The sequence below is a fragment of the Asterias amurensis genome, chromosome 3 (genome assembly GCF_032118995.1).
Source record: "Asterias amurensis chromosome 3, ASM3211899v1".
Lineage (NCBI taxonomy): Eukaryota > Metazoa > Echinodermata > Asteroidea > Forcipulatida > Asteriidae > Asterias > Asterias amurensis.
In genome coordinates, this window is record NC_092650.1 from 4,896,306 (window position 1) to 4,921,539 (window position 25,234).

The 25,234-nt window shown below is 38.2% G+C and overlaps 1 protein-coding gene across 1 annotated transcript; it reads right to left on the bottom strand.

The window, feature by feature from the left end:
* Positions 1-9,040: 9,040 nt before the first annotated feature.
* LOC139935160 (uncharacterized) lies at positions 9,041-21,566 on the bottom strand. The gene is made up of 12 exons (XM_071929629.1): positions 21,296-21,566; positions 18,721-18,934; positions 18,197-18,352; positions 17,772-17,908; positions 17,109-17,263; positions 14,993-15,181; positions 14,274-14,363; positions 13,020-13,109; positions 12,308-12,430; positions 11,509-11,640; positions 11,021-11,137; positions 9,041-10,378 (listed from the first exon to the last, which is right to left on the bottom strand). The coding sequence occupies exons 1-12, from the start codon at positions 21,303-21,305 to the stop codon at positions 10,253-10,255; spliced, it is 1,539 nt and encodes a 512-aa protein (XP_071785730.1). The 5' UTR covers positions 21,306-21,566; the 3' UTR covers positions 9,041-10,252.
* Between the last annotated feature and the right edge of the window lie 3,668 nt (positions 21,567-25,234).

The following is a 25,234-nucleotide window of genomic DNA, read 5'->3' on the forward strand; positions in this document are numbered from 1 at the left end:
GCTGGCATGTCACTGTACCTGAATTTCAAAGTTTTAAAGCGGCTTCGATATTTCTTTATAACGAAAATGGCAAGTAGGCGGCTGTGATCCGAAGCTAACTCAACAGGCCTCCCTACGGGATTTTTGTGCACAGAATAAATTACAAGTTACATGTGGTCAATTCGACCCCAAAAACTTAATCAATCTAAACAAGTTTAGCACCATTAGATAGATATGATCAAGGGCTTTCCTCTCGTGTCAAACTTAATGTTGTTGGCATTTTCAAAGCGAGGCTAGAGGTCAGGGAGTGGACCCGACACACACCCAAAATTCGGGGAATTTGATGCATGATTTACACGGCGCGTGGTAATAAATGGAAAAAACATATTCATTGAAAAAAAAGCCCGGACTTATAAAAACTGTCAGCTATGCTCTTGAATCATTCTTGAACTAACAATGCTAGAGAGACGCGGTTTGTACCCGAGTCATGCTGGCATGTCACTGCATCCGAATTTTGACATTTTAGAGCGGCTTCCATACTTCTTGATAACGAAAATGGCAAGAAGGCGGCTGTGCTCCTAAGCTAATTCAACAGGTCTCCCTATGGGATTTTTGTGCACAGAATAAATCACAAGTTACAACTGGTCAATTCGACCCCAAATACTTGATCAATCTAAACAAGTTTAGCACCATTAGATAGATATGGTCACGGGCTTTCCTCTCGTGTCAAACTTAATGTTGTGGGTATTTTCAAAGCGAGGCTAGAAGTCAGGGAGTGGACCCGACACACACCCCAAAATCCGGGGAATTTGATGCATGATTTACACGGCGCGTGGTAATAAAAGGGGAAAAAATATATTCATTGACAAAAAAGCCCGGACTTATAAAAACTGTCAGCTACGCTCTTGAATCATTCTTGAACTAAACATGCTAGAAAGACGCGGTTTGTACCTGAGTCATGCTGGCATGTCACTGCATCCGAATTTCAAAGTTGTAGAGCGGCTTCGATACTTCTTGATAACGAAAATGGCAAGTAGGCGGCTGTGCTCCGAAGCTATTTCAACAGGCCTCCCTATGGGATTTTTGTGCACAGAATAAATCACAAGTTACAACTGGTCAGTTCGACCCCAAATACTTGATCAATCTAAACAAGTTTAGCACCATTAGATAGATATGAACAAGGGCTTTCCTCTCGTTTCAAACTTAATAGTGTTGGCCGTTTCAAAGCGAGGCTAGAGGTCAGGGAGTGGACCCGACACACAACCGCAAATTCGGGGAACTTTATGCATGATTTACACGGCGCGTGGTGATAAATGGGGAACAAAAATATATTCATTAAAAAAAAAGCCCGGACTTATAAAAACTGTCAGCTATGCTCTTGAATCATTCTTGAACTAAAAATGTTAGAGAGACGCGGTTTGTACCTGAGTCACGCTGGCATGTCACTGCTTCCGAATTTCAAAGTTTTAGAGCGGCTTCCATACTTCTTTATAACGAAAATGGCAAGTAGGCGGCTGTACTCCGAAGCTAACTCAACAGGCCTCCCTAAGGGATTTTTGTTCACAGAAAAAATCACAAGTTACAACTAGGCGGCTGTGCTCCGAAGGTACCTCAACAAGCCATTGGATAAAAAAAGTATATATTCATTGAAAAAAAGCCCGGACTTAAAAAAACCTTCAAGTAGGCAGCTATGCTCCGAAACAAACTCAACAAGCCTCACTACGGGGTTTTTGTGCACAAAGAAATTCAAAAGTTCGACGGATAAATTTGACCCAAAATCATTACTCAATCTTAACAAGTTTAGCACCACTGGAATGGCAATTTTAAGGGCTTTCCTCTAAGGGCTAAAGGTCAGGGAGTGTAACCGACACACCCCCGAGATGTAAGGCATTTAGTGCATGGTACACACGGCACGTGGTGAACATTGGAGAACAAAATATATTCATTTAAAAAAAAGCCCGGACTTATAAAAAAACTTCAGCTATATTTTTGATTCATTCTGGAACTAAAAATGCTAGAGAAACAGAATTTGTACCTAAATCATCCTGGCATGTCCCTGCATACGAATTTTAAAGTTTTAGGGCGGCTTCCAGAGTTCTTGATACCGGAAAATCAAGTAGGCAGCTGTGCTCTGAAACAATCTAAAAAAAAGCCTCACTACGGGAATTTTGTGCACAAAGTAAATCAAAAGTTCGACGGATAAATGTGACCCAAAATCAATACTCAGTCTTGACAAGTTTAGCACCACTGGAATGGCAATTTTAAGGGCTTTCCTCTCGTACTTAACTTAGTACTATGGTGATGTTCACAGCGAGGCTAGCGGTCAGGGAGTGTAACCGACACAACCCCGAAATGTAAGGCATTTAATGCATGATACACACGGCACGTGGTGAACATTGGAGGACAAAATATATTCATTTAAAAAAAAGCCCGGACTTATAAAAAACTTCAGCTATATTTTTGATTCATTCTGGAACTAAAAATGCTAGAGAAACAGAATTTGTACCTAAATCATCCTGGCATATCCCTGCATACGAATTTCAAAGTTTTAGGGCTGCTTCCAGAGTTCTTGATACCGAAAATGACAAGTAGGCAGCTGTTCTCCGAAACGAACTCAACAAGCCTCACTACGGGATTTTTGTGCACAAAGAAAATCAAAAGTTCGACGGATAAATTTGACCCCAAATCATTACTCAATCTTAACAAGTTTAGCACCACTGGAATGACAATTTCAAGGGCTTTCCTCTCGTACTAAACTTAGTGCTATAGTTATTTCCAAAACGAGGTTAGAGGTCAGGGAGTGTAACCGACACACCCCCGAGATGTAAGGCATTTAATGCATGATACACACGGCACGTGGTGAACATTGGAGGAAAAAAATATATTCATTAAAAAAAAGCCCGGACTTATAAAAACTTTCAGCTATACTTTTGATTCATTCTGGAACTAAAAATGCGAGAGAAACAGAATTTGTACCTAAATCATCCTGGCATATTCCTGCATACGAATTTCAAAGTTTTAGGGTGGCTTCCAGAGTTCTTGATACCGAAAATGACAAGTAGGCAGCTGTGCTCCGAAACGAACTCAACAAGCCTCACTACGGGATTTTTGTGCACAAAGAAAATCAAAAGTTCGACGGATAAATGTGACCCAAAATCATTACACAATCTTAACAAGTTTAGCACCACTGGAATGACAACTTTAAGGGCTTTCCTCTCGTACCAAACTTAGTACTATGGTGATGTTCACAGCGAGGCTAGAGGTCAGGCAGTGTAACCGACACACTCCCGAGATGTAAGGCATTTAATGCATGATACACACGGCACGTGGTGAACATTGGAGGAAAAAAATATGTTCATTAAAAAAAAGCCCGGACTTATAAAAACTTTCAGCTATATTTTTGATTCATTCTGGAACTAAAAATGCTAGAGAAACAGAGTTTGTACCTAAATCATCCTGGCATATTCCTGCATACGAATTTCAAAGTTTTAGGGTGGCTTCCAGAGTTCTTGACACCGAAAATGACAAGTAGGCAGCTGTGCTCCGAAACGAACTCAACAAGCCTCACTACGGGATTTTTGTGCACAAAGAAAATCAAAAGTTCGACGGATAAATGTGACCCAAAATCATTACACAATCTTAACAAGTTTAGCACCACTGGAATGACAACTTTAAGGGCTTTCCTCTCGTACCAAACTTAGTACTATGGTGATGTTCACAGCGAGGCTAGAGGTCAGGGAGTGTAACCGACACACTCCCGAGATGTAAGGCATTTAATGCATGATACACACGGCACGTGGTGAACATTGGAGGAAAAAAATATATATATTCATTGAAAAAAAAGGCCGGACTTATAAAAACCTTCAGCTATACTTTTGATTCATTCTGGAACTAAAAATGCTAGAGAAACAGAATTTGTACCTAAATCATCCTGGCATATTCCTGCATACGAATTTCAAAGTTTTAGGGCGGCTTCCAGAGTTCTTGATACCGAAAATGACAAGTAGGCAGCTATGCTCAGAATTGAACTCAACAAGCCTCACTACGGGATTTTTGTGCACAAAGAAAATCAAATGTTCGACGGATAAATTTGACCCCAAATCATTACTCAATCTTGACAAGTTTAGCAACACTGGAATGACAATTTTAAGGGCTTTCCTCTCGTACTAGACTTATTGCTATTGGGATTCTTAAAGCGAGGCTAGAGGTCAGTTAGTACACAAATTTTAGCTTATTTTCACCTTGCCACCTGCATGTCGCAAAAAGAGCTCGTTTATCTCAATCATGGTTAGCGTAGCCAAATTTCAAACAAAATTGCCAAAATGCAGTGTAATAATTATTAGCCTTTAATGCCCAAGTAATGCTCATATTTTCCTATATCTGAGTAAGTTGCAAATTTGTATTATTAAATACTGGAACTGCTTATACTTGATGGCAGGCCTATTAGACAATTGTTGAGCGCGTACATTTTCATTGCATTTCATATTGAGATCTTGTCAAGTTAGATTTACATTGCTTATCATTTTGGTACGTTTTGTGTACTAAAATTGTTTCCAAGAAACATGCTTTCTGCCGAGACAGCCGCTTAAGATTAGGCTGTAAAAATTACTATTGTGTTGAAATGAGCTATGCGCCAAGTTGACTCTCTTGGTTCCGTGAGATATTTCTGGGGAAACATTTTTAGAATTAATGTGAAGAACGGTCATTAATTAATTATCCATCAACGAACTGTAGTATTATTTAATAATGATAACGTTACTTTAATTTCCAGCTGGTATAAATCCCTTGTTGATGTCTCTCGCTGAGTCTAATCCTCTGGCTAGGTAAGCCCTTCCCTACAACTTGTTGAGGTACGAGTAATATTCATTGTGGTTTCTTTAAAAAAAAATCAATATAAAAATGTCTTCATACAGTTAAGCGCCGTAAAGATATGTTGATTTTTTGTAATCGACGAACGGTGTTCGTCTCTAATTGTAACGAATCTTGAAATGACAATTTCATTTAATCAAAATGCATTCTTTTGATTTAAGAACTAAGAGAGTTTGTATAGTATATATTGTAATAAGTTTCTGTATTCGTTTTTCCACTCCCTTCAGTGCGAATGGAACAACAGCATTCCCCATTTATTTTGCGGTAGCCTCTTGTTAATGGCTTATAGACTTAATTTTTTTGGCTCTTATGCCCCATATAATAGCCTTCACGATCTAAAGCTAAATTTGTTGTATTATAGTTTTGCTTTGTTTCATCTAAAATAAACCACTCTTTCAATTACATCTGGAGTTTTCCAAAACCTGTTCTTTATTATTGTGTTCCTTGCCACTTGATTACGCTTGGATTGTCTATACCCACTATAGGTCACTTGATCACATGTGTACATTGATAGCGCAATCGGACTATTCCACATGGTGTCGCGCCCAAGTAAATGGGGAGAAAACGTTTAAAGGCATGGACACTACTGGTAATTACTCCAATTAGTTGTTAGCACAAAAACTTAATTGGTAACGAACAATGGAGAGCTGTTATTGATATTTTTTTTTTTAATGTGTAAAACGGCTTCCTCTAAAGAAAAACTTAGTTTTTGAGAAATAAGTATCTTCTCAGTAAAATATTTGAATTTATTTCGAGGTTTTCACGCGTAAAAAACACATCTATAGTCTTAGTGAGAGAGAGACAGGTTGAATTTGATTTTTCCAATCTGAGTTTTGGATAACTTTCCGTATGGCGCCACCACTTTTTCACTCATTTTTACAAAAAGGGATATATCAATCAGGTAAATTAGATACTATATTATTTTATTTCGAATGAAAAAGTGGTGGCGCCATACGGAAACTTTTCCTGAGTTTATTCCCGACTTCATTATTAAACAAATTTTTAAAGGCACTGGACACTATTGGTAATTACTCGAAATATTTATTAGCATAAACCCTTTCTTGGTGACGAGTAATGGGGAGAGGGTTGATGGTATAAAACATTGTGAGAAACGGCTCCCTCTAAAGTGCCATAGTTTTCGAGAAAGAAGTAATTATCCACGAATTTGATTTCGAGACTTCAGATTTATAATTTGAGGTCTCGAAATCAACCATCTAAACGCACACAACTTCGTGTGACAAGGGTGTTTTTTCTGTCATTATTATCTCGCAAGTTCGATGACCGATTGAGCTCATATTTTCACAAGTTTATTATTTTATGCATATGATGAGATACACCAACTGTGAAGGCTAGTCTTTGACAATTATCAATAGTGTCCACTACCTTTAAAGTGGAACACAGCAAATGTTGGAAATTAGGTAAGATCAGCGATGTGTGTTTTTCACAGCATTCGCAAAGGGGCTCCATAACTTGGCCTCTGACAATTCAAAATAACAGTATTTATTTGTACATTAATACAAGGGAAACATAATTTTCTAGCAAATACACGGCATTGTGACAGATAGAAAGAAAGAAAGCTACAGCGATGTAAAGTAAATTAACAAGAATAAGAAAAAAAAAACTGTATTTAGGTCGGATACATTGGTGGCGAGGTGCGGAAAAATATCCAAGAGTTCAACAAAATGTTTCCGTCTGTGGTGTGAAATGAGTTCATTATAACGAAAAATAATCGATGTCTGGTTATTTAATAAACAAAATTGTCAGTTTCGCAAGATCCTCAAATTTTTGGATGAAAGTTGATGCTAACTACTAGGCGTTTTGCCTTTTTTGTGAAGCCTTTTTAGATAAAAACGTACCTTGTCAGCCCGGTTTACAGACATCAACCATAGTCTCGTCACACGTGTAATGCCCATACCCGTCGACCCGTGGAGAACCACAATACACGCTGCAGTCCGAGTTGCAAAAGTGGATATTACAAAATACCCTCAACTGGACACAAAGCTGTTGAGAAGTGGACAATTGAACCGGTTTTTATTTTAGCATTCCGTCAAACAGATGCTACGTCTTTGTTCTCCTGCTCTGTTCATATATGTTTGTTACCGTAAAACTTGGTGCTTGATGATGGCGTGGTAACCCTCTCCTCTCTCACTGCGTATTCATTGTCATCTTGGAATGTCGGGAATTCTTTGGAAAATGTAGGATGGGCGTGCCTCTATACACGAGGGGAAGAGGGGGTGGGGCTCCCGCTCCACATATCGGGGAATAAAACAAATACTAGTTGTTGACCTCGAATTAGATTTGAGAAAATAACAGCAGACTGTTTACCGCTGATACTTGTCGAACCCTATTATAAAGTACCCCTGTGAAAAATGTTTTAACATTGTGCAGAATGATTTTTTTTTCAAATCTAATACTTTCTTCAAATAAATTCATATTAAAATCATGTGTGCAAATGTAGCATCCCCGCAACCGTCCGATGTGAGTCAAAGTTTGCAACAAGGACCAATTTCATAGAGCTGCTTAAGCAAACAGAAATGCCTAAGGACGAAAATAGCTTGCTTATTTTACACATGTTACTGGCCAAAATTTCCTGCCATATACATTGCTTATGACTAGTATTTAGCTGTTGAGTGCATAACCATAACAATTGAGTGGAGTCTTGGCCAATAATCTGATTTTACTAAGCAATGAATTTTTCGCTTAGGCAAAATTTTGTGCTTAAGCAGCTCTATGAAATTGAGCCAAAGTCTCGCTGCCTTTTTGGCAATTACCAAGAACGTAATAAAATTGACTATTAATTTGTTCGTGTTAAATACAAATTTTGGAGCGTGTGTAAAGTGGAGGCCCTAAAAAATGTCCGATGTGTATTTTTAACATGCCCAGAATTTAACTAATTACACGACGCCTGTGGCAAGAGTAAGACCTGCAGGACAGCCGATATGTAGCATAGTGTGTCCCCCCAAATGTTCGAATCACACACAGTAATTCTTTTGTACAGAAGAAATGTGCCCTCTTACAAATTCCGGAGATTCCCTGAACAGTACTGCAGACACAATTACCCACTACCATAGTTGAGCTAAAATGGCTCTCTTTTAGCAATCGGTTTTATCATAGTTGCCATTTAGACCGATGATAAAGGAGATCCATCGCCCTAACAATGTGGGCTATTCACGCGGCACATTGAGCACCGAATGCTCAGCACGGGCTCAACTATGACATGTGAAGGTGAAGCAGAGTTCAACCAATTCAGATGAACATTAAGAAGTCAAAAGAAATGCGTACTGCTCTTGGAAACACTGTTGGGAAAGTGTCCATATCTTGCTGCCCATTGTCCACGCAATTTTGCTTTAAGGAAATAGCTAATTCGTGTGTATACTGTTTCTTTCATAACGAATGCTAAACAATAACATTAGAAAAACAAGAATGGTGTGGTGACAACACAAATGCCCCGCTGAGGTAGGAGTTGCTGCAGTCCTTTTTTAGTTGTCGTTTTAGCCAAAACGAGCTTATTACCAATTTTGGAGTTGATACGCCAAGTCCTTCTTGAGATATCGCTCGGACAACATTTCTTTTGTTTTAGCCATAACGGGCTTAATACTTATCTGAGGGGGTCCAAAAACGATGGGCTTCTTGGGGGTCGTATGACCAATCCACAAACCAAGTTTGGAGTTGATACGTCAAGTCCTTCGTGAGATATCGCTCAGACAACATTTCTTTCGTTTTAGCCATAACGAGCTTAATATTTATCTGAGGGGGTCCAAAATTAATAGGCTTCTACAGGCGATCCCATGACCAATCCACAAACCAAGTTTGGAGTTGATACGCCAAGTCCTTCTTGAGATATCGCTCGGACAACATTTCTTTTGTTTTAGCCATAACGAGCCTAATATTTATCTAAGGGGGTCCAAAATTAATAGGCTTCTACAGGCGATCCCATGACCAATCCACAAACCAAGTTTGGAGTTTATACGCCAAGTCCTTCTTGAGATTTCGCTCGGACATTTCTTTTGTTTAAGCCAAAACGAGCTAGGCTTCTGGGGATCCCATGACCAATTCACAAACCAAGTCTACCGAGGACTGTCCCCGGTGTGACTTTTTCCCGGATCCCTTTTGTTAATATCCTCGGTTATCAATAGTAGACATGCCCACACACACGCACACAGTACGAAGAAAAAGGGTTCATTATACAGGATACATCATACAAGACTTTATTGTTCATACATCTGTATGCATAACTACCTTAATCGTATTCGAATACATCAAAATAACAGCAGGAAGTTTGAATCTTTTAAACAAACTTAAATATTTTGTTATCCCCCCTGCATAAAAATCTAATCCCAACTGACTTTTTACGTGTGGCAAGAGTATAATAATTCTCCTTAATCTGATAAAAGCTTTAATAGATGTTAAATTTGCATCGGGGATAAAGAATGTGAATTTTAGGTTTTTACCCATATACACCGATGTGTGTAGCACTGTATACTCAGCTCTGATAAAAGCTGATTTTCATTACCGGTATTCGAGTGGACAGCACAATCCCCATAATAGTCGACTTCTGTTCATCTGACTTATCTCATAATACCATTGTGGTTTTTTTATTACCTTTTATTTATTTGATTGTAAAAAAAACATCATCACAATACATCAACTATATCAACACCACAGCTTGATTCGGTTACAAATATCTTAATAAGTTTTGGTCGTGTCAGTTTTAAAACGTGTCATACAATAAAACACAAATAACCCACCGTGCACGTGTAAAAAGAAAAGAAGAAATTGCTCTTTTCTGACCAACTTTTAAGCAGGGAAATTAATTTAGAATGGTATGAAGACAATTAAAAGTCAATTTTTTGTACACAGTTAACGTTTGAAATAATATTTGTGTATTATGGCGTAAACAATTACTTATGATCGCCCACAAAACATAAGATTTTTTAATGCTTTCTGCTCCGATGACCGTGTCAGTGTAAACTTTCACTGGTTTATTTCAAGTGTTGTGTCAAATAAAGTGTGGTATTCGACTATAAACTGTGCGAGTCCTGCGTGTATTCGAACTTCCGGAACCAAAATGATATTAAAAAGTTACATTCGTACGAGTTGTTTATTCTAAACTTGCACAGTCCTATATGTTGTCCGCGTGACTTAACGTTTGAAGCTTATCTAGACAGTTACCACGTAACATATCTAAGTTCTTAATCTTCATAACAAAACAAACGTTGATGATGATACATAAGTTGTAGCTTCTAATTTACTCTAAGATTTTTCAATTAAAACTTCTTTCTGAAAAACTTGTATAACGATGCCTCCTTCGGTTTTAAAACCTGGAAACTAAACCATTTGTACAAATGGCACCATCATTCCTCCTGCACCTTGAGTTGACCTTCAAGATGATTCTTCGTGAGACTTAAGTTTCCTTGGCCTTGTTCTTTTCAGCTAAGAAGAGTCCCCATTTCTGGTCCCCAGCTTTGGTCCGGATGAGCTTGTTGGTCCATCCGTCAATCAAGTACTTGAAATCATCCTCGCTGAATTCCTTAAAAACGAAGTGCGTATAATTATATACATAAACATGTTACAATGTGTGGGGTTTTGTTGGTTGGTTTATGTCCATTTGCTTCACGTGAAAAATAAGATATTGGGAGTAACAGTGATCCGTGAGTCTATGGTGATTGGGCTCAGCAACATGTGGCAGCAGATGCTCAAAATGTTCGAATTCTGAGTATGCGCAGATCTCCGGGAATGAAAAAATAGATCCTTCAAATTAAATAAATATGTAAAAGTAATATTGCGCGTTACGCCCAAACTGGTTGACAAAAAGGGGGAGAATCACACATTTTTTGAATGGTGACTAATGGTGGGGTGGCGCAAACGCGTTTGTGCGTCTGCCGGATAGCGCACAACTCCAAACCCGTTTGCCAACCAAAAGACTACAAATAAAGAATAAAATTATTCGTACACACGGTTGTATGTAATCAGCGTATTTAAAAGGAAGGACCATCGATCTCTACCAATATTCATGAAGATCAACATTGGTAGAGCTATAAAAATCACCCGGCAACTCTGCTGCCACTTAAAGCGTTTAATAAAGTCCTGGATGAATTTTAGAAAGCTTTTAAGTTGATAAAGATAAAAAATGTCTAGACGCAGATGTTTCTTTTTGTCCTATCGTCCATACCTTCATGAATTCCTCTTTGTTGTTCTCGACTCTGGTTTTCTCTCCTTCCAAGGCCTCAATGAATTGCCAGGTTCGATCCTCTGCGTTCACACTCACGAAACCAGCTTCTTCGAGCAGCTGGAAAAAATGGATATCAGAGATCATTTTCAAGTCACATTAAATTTGGTGTAAGTTTGAATGAAGATGTAACACTGGTTGTAGGTCAGCTTTTCCAGTTTTCTATAGAGTCCTTAATATTACGGTGTCACCAGACTGGTCATGTTCCCTGTTTCCAATAAAAGTAATAACTGCTAACATTCATTGCACAAACATGGCACCAGACTATTATTTCGTCCAGCGTTAATTTGGTTACGACTCTTGGAATGGAGTAAAATCAAGATGGCCACACCGTGATAAAACTGTCAAAACCTTATTAGCACCCGGAGATGGGGCAAGGGGAACGCCCCCTCCTCAAAAATAAAATTAACCAGCTAATAATTTGTGTTTACCTTTCCGTATTGTTCTGGGGTATACAGAGTATAGCCACGCTGAGCAACGTACATCTTGAAGGTTTCAGTGTGAGGCAAATCACCACAGCAGTAGTCCGATATGAGCAGCTTTCCTCCAGGCTTCAACCATGTCTTAAAAAGGGAAACGAAGTTTGACAATTTAGGGAGGTTTTGCACGCGAACGGATACGCATACGCATACGTTTAGCTATCCGTAACCTGTTTACGTATAGCAAGCAGGGCCCAATTTCATGGCTCTGCTTACCGTAAGCACAGAATCGGCGCTTACGGAAGCAGGGAATTCTGCGCTTACGGCAAGCGTACTTCACGGGTTAGCGGCGATTTTTTGGCTTCTGTGCGTGCGTACACCACGTTACTAGGCATTCTACGCTTACAAGGCTAGCGCATATAGATATAGAATTAAATAATTGTATATCTATGCGCTAGCCCTGTAGCGTAGAATTGCTATTGTATATATCTGGGAGTTCTTGGTAAATGGGGTGAATTGATCAAGAGTTGTCTTCAAACAACTGGTTTTAATGTATTCGCATTCTTCATTTAAGAACCTTTTGATCATTACAAATACGAAAATGCCAGTAATTACCTAACAGTGGTGAGCAAACAATATCATTTTGTCTTTTTCTTATGTTGTGCCAGCGATGAAGTGTAATAACAATTTAATACAGTGAAAAAACTTGCCAATCTTTCAAGGACAGTGAGGTGTTTTTTTTTTCCAAGGACGTATTTTACACTTAAAAATTACCATTGAATCAGCCCTTCATTTAAAAACAAATTTTTACCAAGAATTTAGCAAAGAGAGTTTTCTTATCAGCGATGTGTAGAATGGTATCCCTGCTGTAGATGACGTCAAATGACTCTGGTTTGTAGTCACGCTTGGTCACATCTGCTATCTCGAATTGTACCTTCAGAAAAACACAGTTGTGGTTCGGTTTGAGTACAATGTCGCAGGTTATTGATAAAAACGTCATCGCAGCCAGAGGCCGAATTAAGAAAATTTTTATAGGTAAGAAAATTTACAAATACATATTTATATAAGTACAATGTCGCATGTTATTGACAAAAACGTCATCGCAGCCAGAGGCCGAAGTAAGACACTTTTTATAGGTAAGAAGATTTACAAATATATATTTATATAAAGACATGAAATACAAATTCATACGAGAAAAAAATCATGAAGAAAACAAAAATCATACATTTCGAAAGAAAACATCAATCATAGTTTTCCTTCCATATCTATAATGAGTAGAGTAGATGGCCTTTAGCTTTCGATCCGAGCCGGACCTTCTTCATAGGCATAAAACAAGTACAAACAAAAACTTATCAATTTCCTTCCAACTGCCTTTATGGCTTGAACTGTAATACAAAAAATCCCTATAGGAATGAAACATTCTTTTAAATCCCTGTCCAGTTTGCAGTTTATAAAGATGTAGCAGTAATATTGATTTTTTGTTTCGTTAAACAAATCAGAGACAAGTTTCTTTACTACCGTACCTCGAGATCTTTGTGAGCTCTAGCCCTGTCCATGGCAATCTCAATCATGTTACTGGATAAATCCATCCCGACTACAGCCACGCCATACTTCTGCAACGAAGAATTTAAACACAATCATTTCAAATGCAGGATTAAAACACAAACCGTGAGGTCTATTTCATATATTTCGACACTCGAATTGTAAAATCGGAACAAAACCAATAATGTCATTAACGAATAACTCTAAGGTCTGACCTGTGAGTGATGGTAGCTTCTATTTAACTGGACACGTTTGGTAATGGGAGACTTTGGGACGCTAGGTGGCAGCAGACTTATCAGGTAAATTTCCATTGTTTACGAAGTTCTGAGCGTGCGCACATGACCGAGAACAATGGATTTTACCTGGTTAGTCTGCTGCCATCAAGCGTCCCAAAAGTCTCCCATTGTCAAAGACCAGTATTCTCACCTTGTGTATCCCAATATAAACAAACAAATCTGATAAAAGTTTTGACGCAATTGGTCATCGAAGTTGCATGAAAATAACTAGAACAGCGAAGCTGCCATGGCGAGCTGCCGATCGCCAGATAGAACGAATGACTGACAGAAAAAAAACACTCATTTGATCAACTGATGGTCATAGGGGTGAGGACATTAACAAGTATGAAGTAAAGACCATCTAAGGTTTTCATTGTTTTTAGCTCATTCAATTTTGAACCAGTGTTAAACTCACTCGCCCGAAAAAAAGTTTGGCTCTTTCTTGTTATAGAATTCCTTTTAACATCCTAAAATAATGATAAAAATACCTTATGCTCAGTGAAATGTTCTTGCATTTCTCACTGACCATATTTGCATTGAGGTCAGTGCGGCCATAAAGATGGTCAAACTTTTATTGCAATATTAAAGACTTCTCTTGCAATATTATTTCATGAAATGCTTTACTTTTTGAGAAAACATTGAAACAATTATCAATTCTCGATATCGAGAATTACGGATTTATTTCATGTCATGACACGGCGAAAGGTGCGTAAACAAGGGTGGGTTTTCCCGTTATTTTCTCCCGACTCCGATGACCGATTGAACCTAAATTTTCACAGGTTTGTTATTCTATATATAAGTTGTGATACACGAAGTGTGGGCCTTTGGAAAATACTGTTTACCGAAAGTGTCCAATGGCTTTAACCATAGTATTTGGTGATTGTACGGCAATATTTTCGATCTCCTAACTCGGTTCACCAACATCCCCGCCCTGTATTACTACCACTGTTGCTCCCTTACCTCTGCCATGTAGAAGTCTCCACCTCCGATTCCAGCTCCAACGTCTAAGACCCGCAGACCGGGTTTTAGGTCAAGCATGGCCACAAACCCCTGAACAACGAGATTGCAGCTTGTTTAGTTTCTTTGTTTTGAGGGGTGGAATATGCAGGGATCAATGAATTATGTAATGTTTACTTGGTTCGAAATCATCTTTTCCGTGTCGAGTCATGTCTTACCCTTTCGTTCATTGGAGTACTAATATTGTGACAAATTCCACAGACTATAGAAATGTTCACGAGATTAGTGCAGTGGCATTGTTATGTTGTTTTCTTAATAAAAGTACATTATTAAATGACACGATAAGCCATTGCTGGAACTCATGGACTTTACTTCGGCGATTACATTAATTGTCGACTTGTTTCTCGCATGATCTGCTGTATCATACGTGCGCAGAAACCAAAACTTACATAAACGCAACTATAAACGCAACGGGTGAGAGAGGGTGTGACTAAGGAGGGATTTGAAGGAGTGGACCGACTCAGCTTGGACAACGTTTTCTTCCAGATGTCTCCAGTCAATAACTGTTCTATGGACGATTGAGTACTTTTAAGTACTCAGTCGTCACTAGAACAATTAATTTTAAACTTTGAACCGATGAGTTGGTCGGATGCACCTGCCTGTTTTGGGGGTTGTGGGAAGTAAAGTTGTATAGCTGGTTTCAAACCCACATGATTTCTTACCTCAGTCGTCCGAGCTCCTCCAGTGCTGACATACCCGTCTCCGAAGATCTTCTCGTATCTTAGGATTCCATCTCTGGTATACTGCTGATTGTCCAGGAACTTTTGGAACGTCTGGAAGCCATGGTTTGCGTCCATGTCCAGCCTAGTCTTCTGCATCAGCCAACAGAACTGATTCTGGTTGTTTTTCAGCTGTTGAACAGACAGACAGACAAAAGGCTAACAATGTGCGGAAAGGCACTGGAGTGAATGACCCTTTATTGTTCAATTATACCGTCGATATGTGACAGAGGGCGTCCCCCAAAACGTTCCCCGGCCTATACTTTAAACAGCCAATAAAGGATGATCTCAAATATGTAGACATTACAGTTTTCTAACAGCTGCAGTCCATCCAGGAATCATAAAAAATATAACGAGTCTCTTACCTCACGTGAAACATGGTAAAAAATCTCCAGAACGCTCCAACCCAAATTTCCGAAAAACGTGGGGTCAAACAAGCCCGCGCGACAAAGGAATCGTGACGTCAGTGGCGGCTATTTGGAGTGGAAATGCAAAAGCTGGAGAACTGTGTTCAAAACCAATAGGGGATAATCGTCACTGGCGTCCAGGGTCATTATAATAGATAAGCCGTTTTTGACTCTCGGTTGAAAAAGCCGCGCGGCCGGGTGCATTTTTGACTCGAGTTATTAATTACTAAATGCAAATTTTGAGTAAAATGGTTATTAACCGGTATCTGCGATGTCTATTTGGTCATAAAAAGGTAATAGTTGACATATTGAGATCATCCTTTACTGGCTCTTTAAACACACCATTTTCCTCTTGTGCAGAAGCACCCCTCGAAATCCTTAGAAGAATTCCTAAACATTCCAGAACGCATGAAGACACAAAAGAAGTGGAGGAAGGCCTTTTTAAGCCACAAATCGAGTATCAAATTTTGTTACCGTCATCTTGTGCAAAAGCACCCCTACATCGTTCAAGAATTCCGGTGACTTCCAGAGCGACATTGAATGCAGACAATAGGATGGGATGGGCCTACACCATGCCACATTTCGTGCACCAAATGCCTTTTCTTTCGTTGTCTTGTTCTATGTTCCAACTTTCTGATAACAATTCATTACATTGATTATTACCAGAACAATGTTGAGTTCTTTGCCCAGCCTCAAGAATTTGTCACATCTATAACTGGGTCATGTGGATGGGGAAAGGTACACTACGCCTATTTGAGGAGCAGAAAATCTTATATCATATTTAAACACGTAAAATATGGCCGTACGGGTATTACAGAAATAATATTGATAAAAAACGTAAATTTATTGATTTGGTTTTCAGATTGTATAGCCAATATCAAAGTGTAAAAATGGTGCATCGAATGGCTTGCGTTTGGGCAATAATTAAATAAAAACAAATATTAAAAAAAACTGTCATATTGTGCGTATTCCACCTCGGCGATTTTTAAACAGATAAAATATGGTCCTTTAAAGGCAGTGAACACTATTGGTAGTTGTCAAAGACCAGTCTTCTCACTTGGTGTATCTCAACATAAGCATAAAATAACAAACCTGTGAACAATTGAGCTCAATTGGTCATCGAAGTTGCGAGATAATAATGAAAGAAAAAACACACTTGTGTGAAGTGTGTGACAAGTTGTGTACTTTCAGATGCTTGATTTCGAGACCTCAAATTCTAAACTTGAGGTCTCGAAATCAAATTTGTGGAAAATTACTTCTTTCTCCAAAACTACTTTATTTCAGAGGGAACCGTTTCTCACAATGTTTTATACTACCAACCTATCCCCATTACTCGTTACCAAGGTTTTATGCTAATAGTTATTTTGATTAATTACCAATAGTGTCCACTGCCTTTAAATAAAAACAAATAAAAAAAAAAAACTGTCATATTGTGCGTATTCCACCTCGGCGATTTTTAAACAGATAAAATATGGTCCTTTTAGCAGTAAAATAATATAACGATTTGTAAAGACAATTTTCTTTAAAATCACTGGAATTTGTAAAGTTGGACTTGCATCGTCATAAAACAAACAGGAGGATACGTTTTTTGGAATCACTCATCATCCGAAGGTATGAGGTTAAAAAACTCGACAACATTAAACCACTTTTACCTTGATGTAACACTGGACACTCCTGCTAAAGATAAGCTCAAATCCAGCACCGGCATTGTCGGCATTATGTTCCCCGGTCACTGTGCCTTGAAACACGGCGTTGTAATAGGCTGGGTTACGGTAAACAGTCGGATTGAAGTCCCTCTTCTTGTTCCCTGTCATTATTATTTTCCAATGAGACACTTTAATTCATCTTTAAAAAAAATTGCGACTCACGATCTCATAAGGTGTCAGACGTTTTGCGGTACTTTAAAATAATTTAGAAAGTTGATATCAATATTATATACATTTGTCACAAGTTGGACTTCAGCTCTTCTCCTGCAAAGAATAATTTATTGTTTTCTCAAATTAATGGCAACTACGTAGAAACATGTGCAAATGCAAATGGCTACAATTATTTTTTCCCAAAATATGTAGGCCTTAACAAACAATTGCACCTAGTTTGCGTATTACAATTCCCAGGGCCTATACTGGTTGCTGGCAATGAATGAACGTCGTGCCTGTTTGTGTTGACTGATACGTCGGCCTACCACACGCGTTTGTGCGTCTGCCTTTTGCACAACCCATAGCGTTTTCCAACCCATAATGTCTGTACGCATTATTTCATGAGAATTGCTGATTGAAACTTTCGTTCTATGTTTAGGCCGATTCAAGAGCCGATACCTGACTGATGAAAGCAAGATTCTCTGAAGAACAAGAATCCGTCCTTGGTGAGCCAGGAGAGCGTCTTAGCAGCAAGTTGTATCACCTCCTCATCCGTTAGGTACATCATCAACCAGTTGGAGAAGATCACATCAAAGCTAGTAGAGAAAATTATATTGAAACCCATAATATGCATAAAATAACTATTCTGTGCAAATTTGTCTTAATTGGTCATCGAAGTAGCAAGAAAATAATGCAAGAAAAAACACCCTTGTTGGACAAATTTGTGTGCTTTCAAATGCCTGAAATGGGTTCGGGTATGAAGTCTTTCTCATTTTCAAATATTTTAGTGAGAAATTATCTTTTTCTCAAAAACTCTACGTTACTTTAGAGAATACAGGCAGTGTTGTTTCGTACACCCAACACCTTTTTTCGATTGGTCTTACCTTTCTGGCGGGAAATCCAACGCAGTGACGTCACCGTGGATAAACTCAACGTTTTTCTTGTTGCCATGGATATCTTTATTCTTGTCAATGAACTTCTCCATGAAGTCAACAGCAGTCACGTGATCAGCTTCCTCTGCAAGTACTCCGGTGAAACGTCTTGAAGGAAAGCAGAGGAGAACATTATTTTTCCCAAGGACCACCCGCTGCTAATTCAGAGCTACCGGGCTAGTTGGTAAGAGCTCTGTTCTAGAATGGCAAGGGTCTTGGGTTAGAATCCCACCAGAGTAATATGCATCGTGTGATTGTTTCACAGAACTCGGGGAACCAAATATGGAGGTAGGTTTATTAATGGTATAATCGTGGCAGAGAAACCAACCTATGTATGACAGAAGAACAAAACACAAGGCAAGTAGAAAGACCTGCAGAAAAAATCAAAGTCTTCAGTATAAATCTTAGCATGAGATAGGAAAGAAAATCACACCATGGCTCTAAATCTTCAATCGACTGAAACAAAAAACACGTACCCGATGCCAGCGCCAAGCTCCAACACCTTCATTCCCTTGACAGACGGTAAGAGCGAAAGAATCTCCGGTTGTTCCTGAATGGACAGCGTCTTAGCTTGGGTGTCTAGCATCATCTCCTCCAGCGTGCCATCCTTCGAGTGGTCGCTCCAGAAATGTTCCATCTGACGGCGAGTCTCGTGCTGGCTCTCCCCGTTTGAGGAGTTGGTCATTTGTTCTGTTTTGAGGGAAAGTCGTTTACTAATTACAATTTTCAAAACTTAGAACTGTTGCCAAATTCACAAAACGATGAGTTGTGGAGTACAATACCATCAATTCAATTCGATTCAATTCAATTCAATTAACTCACTATTATCCGTACTTCATGAAAATCTCAAAACAGTAAACAGCCAAAACTGACAACTCTTATAGCCATGATTCTTTTTAAGAAGTAACCAATAAGAAAAGCACTTTTTACAGGGCAGAGAAAATAATTATTATGGAGGCATCATCTAGTAGAAGCCGAGGCTTGCTGTGAAAAGTTGCCAAAAAGCTTTGTATAATTTTCCTACCTAACCCACCCCCATACTTTTACCCAAGATAAGACATTCTTCACAATGGTGAACGACCCGCAACTGCTTCAACTACAAAAAGGAACTACGCATGCACAACAACATCTTTCTTACCAGAAAATGGCTTAATACAAATGCCACTTGCACACAGGTTTTTGGGAGCACATGTTCTGTTGCTTCGATCAAAATGTTTAAGGTGTACATGTATGCTTAAAGACACTGGACACTAAACTGGTAATTGTCAAAGACTAGTCTTCTCAATTGGTGTATCTCAACATGCATAAAATAACAAACATGTAAAAAAAAATTGGGCTCAATTGGTCATCGAAGTTGCGAGATAATAATGAAAGAAAAAACACCCTTGTGACACGAGGTTGTGTGCTTTCAGATGCTTGATTTCGAGACCTCAAATTCTAAATCTGAAGTCTCGAAATCAAATTTGTGGAAAATGACTTCTTTCTCGAAAACTACCTGCTTTCAGGGTGAGCCGATTATCCCAATGTTGTACACTATCAACCTCTCCCCATTACTCGTTACCAAGTAAGATTTTATGCTAATAATTATTTTGAGTAGTTACCAATAGTGTCCACTGCCTTTAAATCAACAAAATAATTATACACAAAGATGTAAAACAGAGAGCGCAATGGCTGAGCATTAAATGAGCAGAAATAACATTGATGCAAGGCTGTCAAAAATTTACAGATTCAATAAATAACCTATCATAGCGGCAAAATAGTACCAAATGACATGAATAAATCCTTCATTTTTTAAAGTAATTAAAACTGTTACATGCCCCAAATAATACATGCGTGTATCTACAAAAGGTGTTTTCTGTTTAGCTAACAACTAAAACTAAGTTTTGTTGTCGATTGAATAGACAGGACATTGGTCCCCTGACCTATTCCCGTGCAACCGATAATTACCCTTGCAAGCTACTGTATACATTGTGTATTCAAGTTCGTTATTAATATTTAACTGTACGGACTGAATCAAGTTGAGTATTGTGTTGACATTATTAGATATGCGGTCTGGGTTTGTATTGTATTCAAATCTTAATGAGCATGCAGAAACCTTTCCGCATCGACGTGTCAATATTTTGTTGTAAGTTCAACAAAACAAAAAGTAACTTGAGGAGATTAACTCTAAAGGAAAAACAAAAGATGTAAAAATGATACGTGGCAATCTAATAAGCTACAATAAGTTACATTATCAGGCAGCAATTCGCTATAAACGAAATAGTTTTTCGAGGGGGAAATGACAATGATAGTCATGGAGGAATTTTTCATCCATGGTATAATAATAGTGTTTTACAGAAGGAAATGCGTGACAAACAACAAAATATGTGAGACCTAGAACAGTTAGAAATGACCGTCATTTCTAACTGTTCTAGGTTTCACTGATTTAGTAATTTTAAAAGTACGAACACTATAATTGCCTTTTCAAGTATCATGCTTTTGATAAATACCGTAGGCCTATTAGTATGAAGCTACGGCAGAGCTTGGAAAAAAAATCAAATTATGTGGTCTTATCAATAATTGAATATGGTTTATTTCATTGACTGGGTTGTGTATGGGGTGCGCATTATCCTTATACAATTACTGTAGATCGAAATAGGGGGAATACTCCATGGGAAATAGCATAGAGCAAGATGCATTAAGGGTGTTCAAATGCCATATTTTACAGACATCAACAGTATCTTTAACAGAAACATTTGGGGACATGAACCGTATAATTATCATTCAGTGAGCAAGTTTTGCAAAAGATTTTCTTTTAATGATCGTTCTCCCTTTAACATAATGACATCTTGCAACGTGGTTTGTTTGGTTGGCGTCTCTGGAATTCTTTAGAGGTAGAAGTAAGAGGATTTTATTTATTTATTTATTGATGAATAATTGAAACAGTGATTTATTTATTTTATGTATTTATTTATTTATCTCTTCATATATTTTGTATTATTATATTGTTCCTTCTTAGTTTGTTAAAGTATTGCAACAAGGTTATGGGGGGTACCCATTTAAAATACATACCGTTATTCATATTGAATCTTTGGTCTTGTATCAGCCGTCTGTCACGCTGAATGGATGGCTTGTCTTGTACGACTGAAGGAACGGCTACGTCTGTTATCGCTTCGTCCTTTTTGATGCATTACCGATGAAAACAGCAAAAGGTGTCTTTCGAGCAAAGAACTCCACAAACCTTCCCGCACGATCGAGCTACAAACCAAATGATCTCCCCAAACAGCAATCTTTTCTTATAAAGCAAGGCCTGACGAGCTATCTGCAGCTCACTATACACAGAGGTCATGAACAACGACGTGGACTATGATCAGATGATGTCAACATCGTACGATTGTAAATCAGAGCGTGCCAATTTCGCAATAATTGACCCTCAACCATACAGCACGTGTAAAATGGTTGGTTGATACCATTATAATATGGAGGGGAAATGGCATGGGAAAGACTATAGTTCGAGTCCAATTCTACCGCGAATATCGAATGTCTGTTTATAAAATGTTGGTTTAAATCACAAAAAGGTATAAAACCGTAAATAATAGTTATGTAATTAATTTCAAATCAATTCAAAGAAATGCATCCTAATGCAAATACACAAGCTTAGGCATTTTTATAAAAACATGCAGTAAACTAATTTATATCTAGAGCCATACATACCAAACAAAGTATGCCCCTATACACAATAAAATATTTACACACTAAATGTCAATTTAAAGACACTGTGGACACTATTGGTAATTTTCAAAAGACCAGGCAGTCTCCTCACTTGGTGGATCTCAACATCCTATGAAAATTTGAGCTCAATCGGTCAATCGGTCATCACACCATAGAGAAATTCTCTATGGTCACACGAAGTTGTGTGCTGACAGATGCTTGATTTCGAGACCTCAAATTCTAATTCTGATGTCTCGAAATCAAATTCGGAGTGGAAAATTACTTCTTTCTCGAAACCTACGTAACTTCAGAGGGAGCCGTTTCTCATAATGTGTTATACTATCAACCTCTCCCCATTACTCGTTACCTAGGTTTTATGCTAATAATTATATGGAATTATAATAATTATAATAATAAGGAAATGAAATGTATAAAATAACAATTAAAATACTTTGAGGATAAAGCGGACTGCCACGTGAACGTTAAAAATTGAAGAAATGGAACTTGCGGGGGGGGCGGAGGCAATATGAAAATACCACCCATTGTGTATGTTGTTTATGCCTCTGATCACGCATTAAATTAATATTTTATTTGTTTATTATCTCCATGCCCCGATGAAGGCCGGGCTTCAAAATCTACTGCCAACAATTTGATATTTGTATGTATTTTAGAAGATAAAAGATTAGCGGTCAGATGTTGCCATTGTTGATGAGATTTTATCTTCGTCAGGCTATGATTGCTAGAAATTAGAAAACAAAATATACTTAATTTCGTTTCATGTTACTCTGATGGTTGAAGCCGAGGACCCACAAAAAAACTTAAAGGAACACGTTGCCTTGGATCGGACGAGTTGGTAACATACAATGATCCACACAAATTTGCTTCAAAATTGCGTGGTTTTCTTTTTACTTGGCGAACTAACACGGTCAGCCATTTATGGGAGTCCAACATTTTACTCCCACAAATGGCCGACCGTGTTAGTCGCAAGGTTAAAGGAAAGTCGTGCAATTTCGAGGCATGTTTGTGTGGATCATTTGTATTCTACTTTTACAACATTTTCCAATCCATATGCATTTTATAACAAATGGTTACAGAGTACCGGCCAAGACTCAACTCAATTGTTATGCGAAGTTTAAAAAAAAAAACAGCTAAATACCAGCCACAAGCAACAAATGGCATGACATTTTGGCCAGTATGTGTAAAATAAGCAAGCTATTTTCGTGCTTAAGCAAATTGTTTGCTTAAGGAGCTCTATGAAATTGGCCCCTGGTCCTAAACCCAACTCGTCATTATCGATTTGGTTTGTCTGGGTTTTTTTAATGTACTGGATTGTTTAAATCTGATAACATTTTTGGAAAAGGCGGCGACGAACAATTGCTTCAAAAGGCCACGTGCAATCATCTTCCATTTAAAGGTACCAGACTACTTTACAACGAATAAATTATTATAGCCCCATGTTGGTTTTTTGGAAGAATGGCAACAAAATCAAATCAAAATGGCCGTACCGTGAGCACAGGTCTAAAACCATTGTTATTTTTTTCTTCTTCTTTGAGGGGGGGGGGGGAGAACAAAAGGATACAATAACAATTGTATTTCTATCAAATGTGTTTATTTGGTGTATAATCATCATAGCACATGATATTAATTCCATCATGATCATATTTATTATTTACAAAATGATACTTAACTGTGAAAACTAACTAATCCACAGATAATTCTTGTACACAATGCGTTACTTTTGTTGAAACAGGTAAAATATTTCTTTATCTTGGAGTGTATAGAATAAAATGCCCGTCAACTGGCCAGTGATTTTAGTATCTGCTTTTAAATCATTTGACGATACACTGTTAATATGCAATCACCCTCAATAAACAAAACAAAACTCAACAGTGACCCAGTTAAGTTGGGAAATCAAAGTTTCAGTACTGCATCACTAAATTATTAGATATTTCAAAGAAATTTGTATCAAAACTATTTACCACAAACTCCGCATTTTTGAAGGGTCAAAATTAAGCGAAATCGTTAATTGTTCCAGTGATAATTGACCGAACTTGTGGAGGATAAGTGCCTTTTCTAAATTGTGGTTAAAGGGCGCCAGCTTTTTCAGCCAATAACAAAAACAAGTCATACACTTTTAAAGACAATAGGCCTAAACCTTGTCTGTTTACACAGTGCACTCAAACCGAGAATCCATGTTTCATGGCTGATATTCCTTTTGCAATATTACAGCCGAAAGGTCCGCCAAACCTTGGTTGGCAAAAATACAATCAATTGAACACCCTTTACAGATATTCTGCCTTTTCATTGGTTTAGAGCGCGTCACATGTATGTCTTAGTTTTACTAGACGACGGCCGTGTGATAGTGCATCGGTTTGCCGTGTGATAGTGCATCGGTTTGCCGTGTTATAGATTAGTGCATCGGTTTGCCGTGCGCTAGTCCGAAGACTATCACACGGCGTGCAGTACCCAGACGTCCGTTACGTGTTAGCCTTGTCCAAGGCTCTTTATGCAAGCACCGCACCGGCCCGCTGCTACTATACAAATATTGACTGCTTCGAGTGCTATGGTTAAAACTATGACTCCCGAGGTGATCCCCGGAGCGTTCTATTTTCCCCGAGGCGAAGCCGAGGGAAAATAGAACGCTACGGGGATCGCCGATATTAGTCTTATCTCGAGTAGCCTTAAATTCACTAGGACTAGTCCTGAGTTAGGATTAGTCGTTACACTATGTGAAATCGACCCCTGCCTCTGTGGTTTTTATGAGAAAGATTATTAGATTAAATGGGCATACAGATGATGGAAGATGCTCATATCAAAGTCATGATTTGAAAAATCACTACAAATCAACCAATAAATATGGCAGTTGGAAAATGATATAATTTACAGCTATCTTTCATGTTAGAGTAACTGGTTAACAAAAAACTTAAAAACCTGGTAAATTAAGTAAGACACTTGTGTAAAACGGGTTGATAAAACAGTAAAACAATTCATTCAACATTTTAAACAAAAACAATGCCAAGTTGGTAAAAAGTGTTGTGAATCCATTTAGTGTTAGCCAATGAGCATGATGAATAAGAAATTCACTCTCCTTTGCCATTCATGGCATAAAAGCATAGTTTACCTTGGTTTTCGGAACTGCTCAATTGTTTAAATCCTACATAAATGTAGATGTATACAATAAAACAAAAACTAACCTGTGAACATTTTATTTCAAAATGTTGTAGCAGTTTTTCGCAGAAAATCTTCAGCGAAGATGTCCGCGCAGGAAGAATAGTCCCAAATAGGAACACACAATCTGAG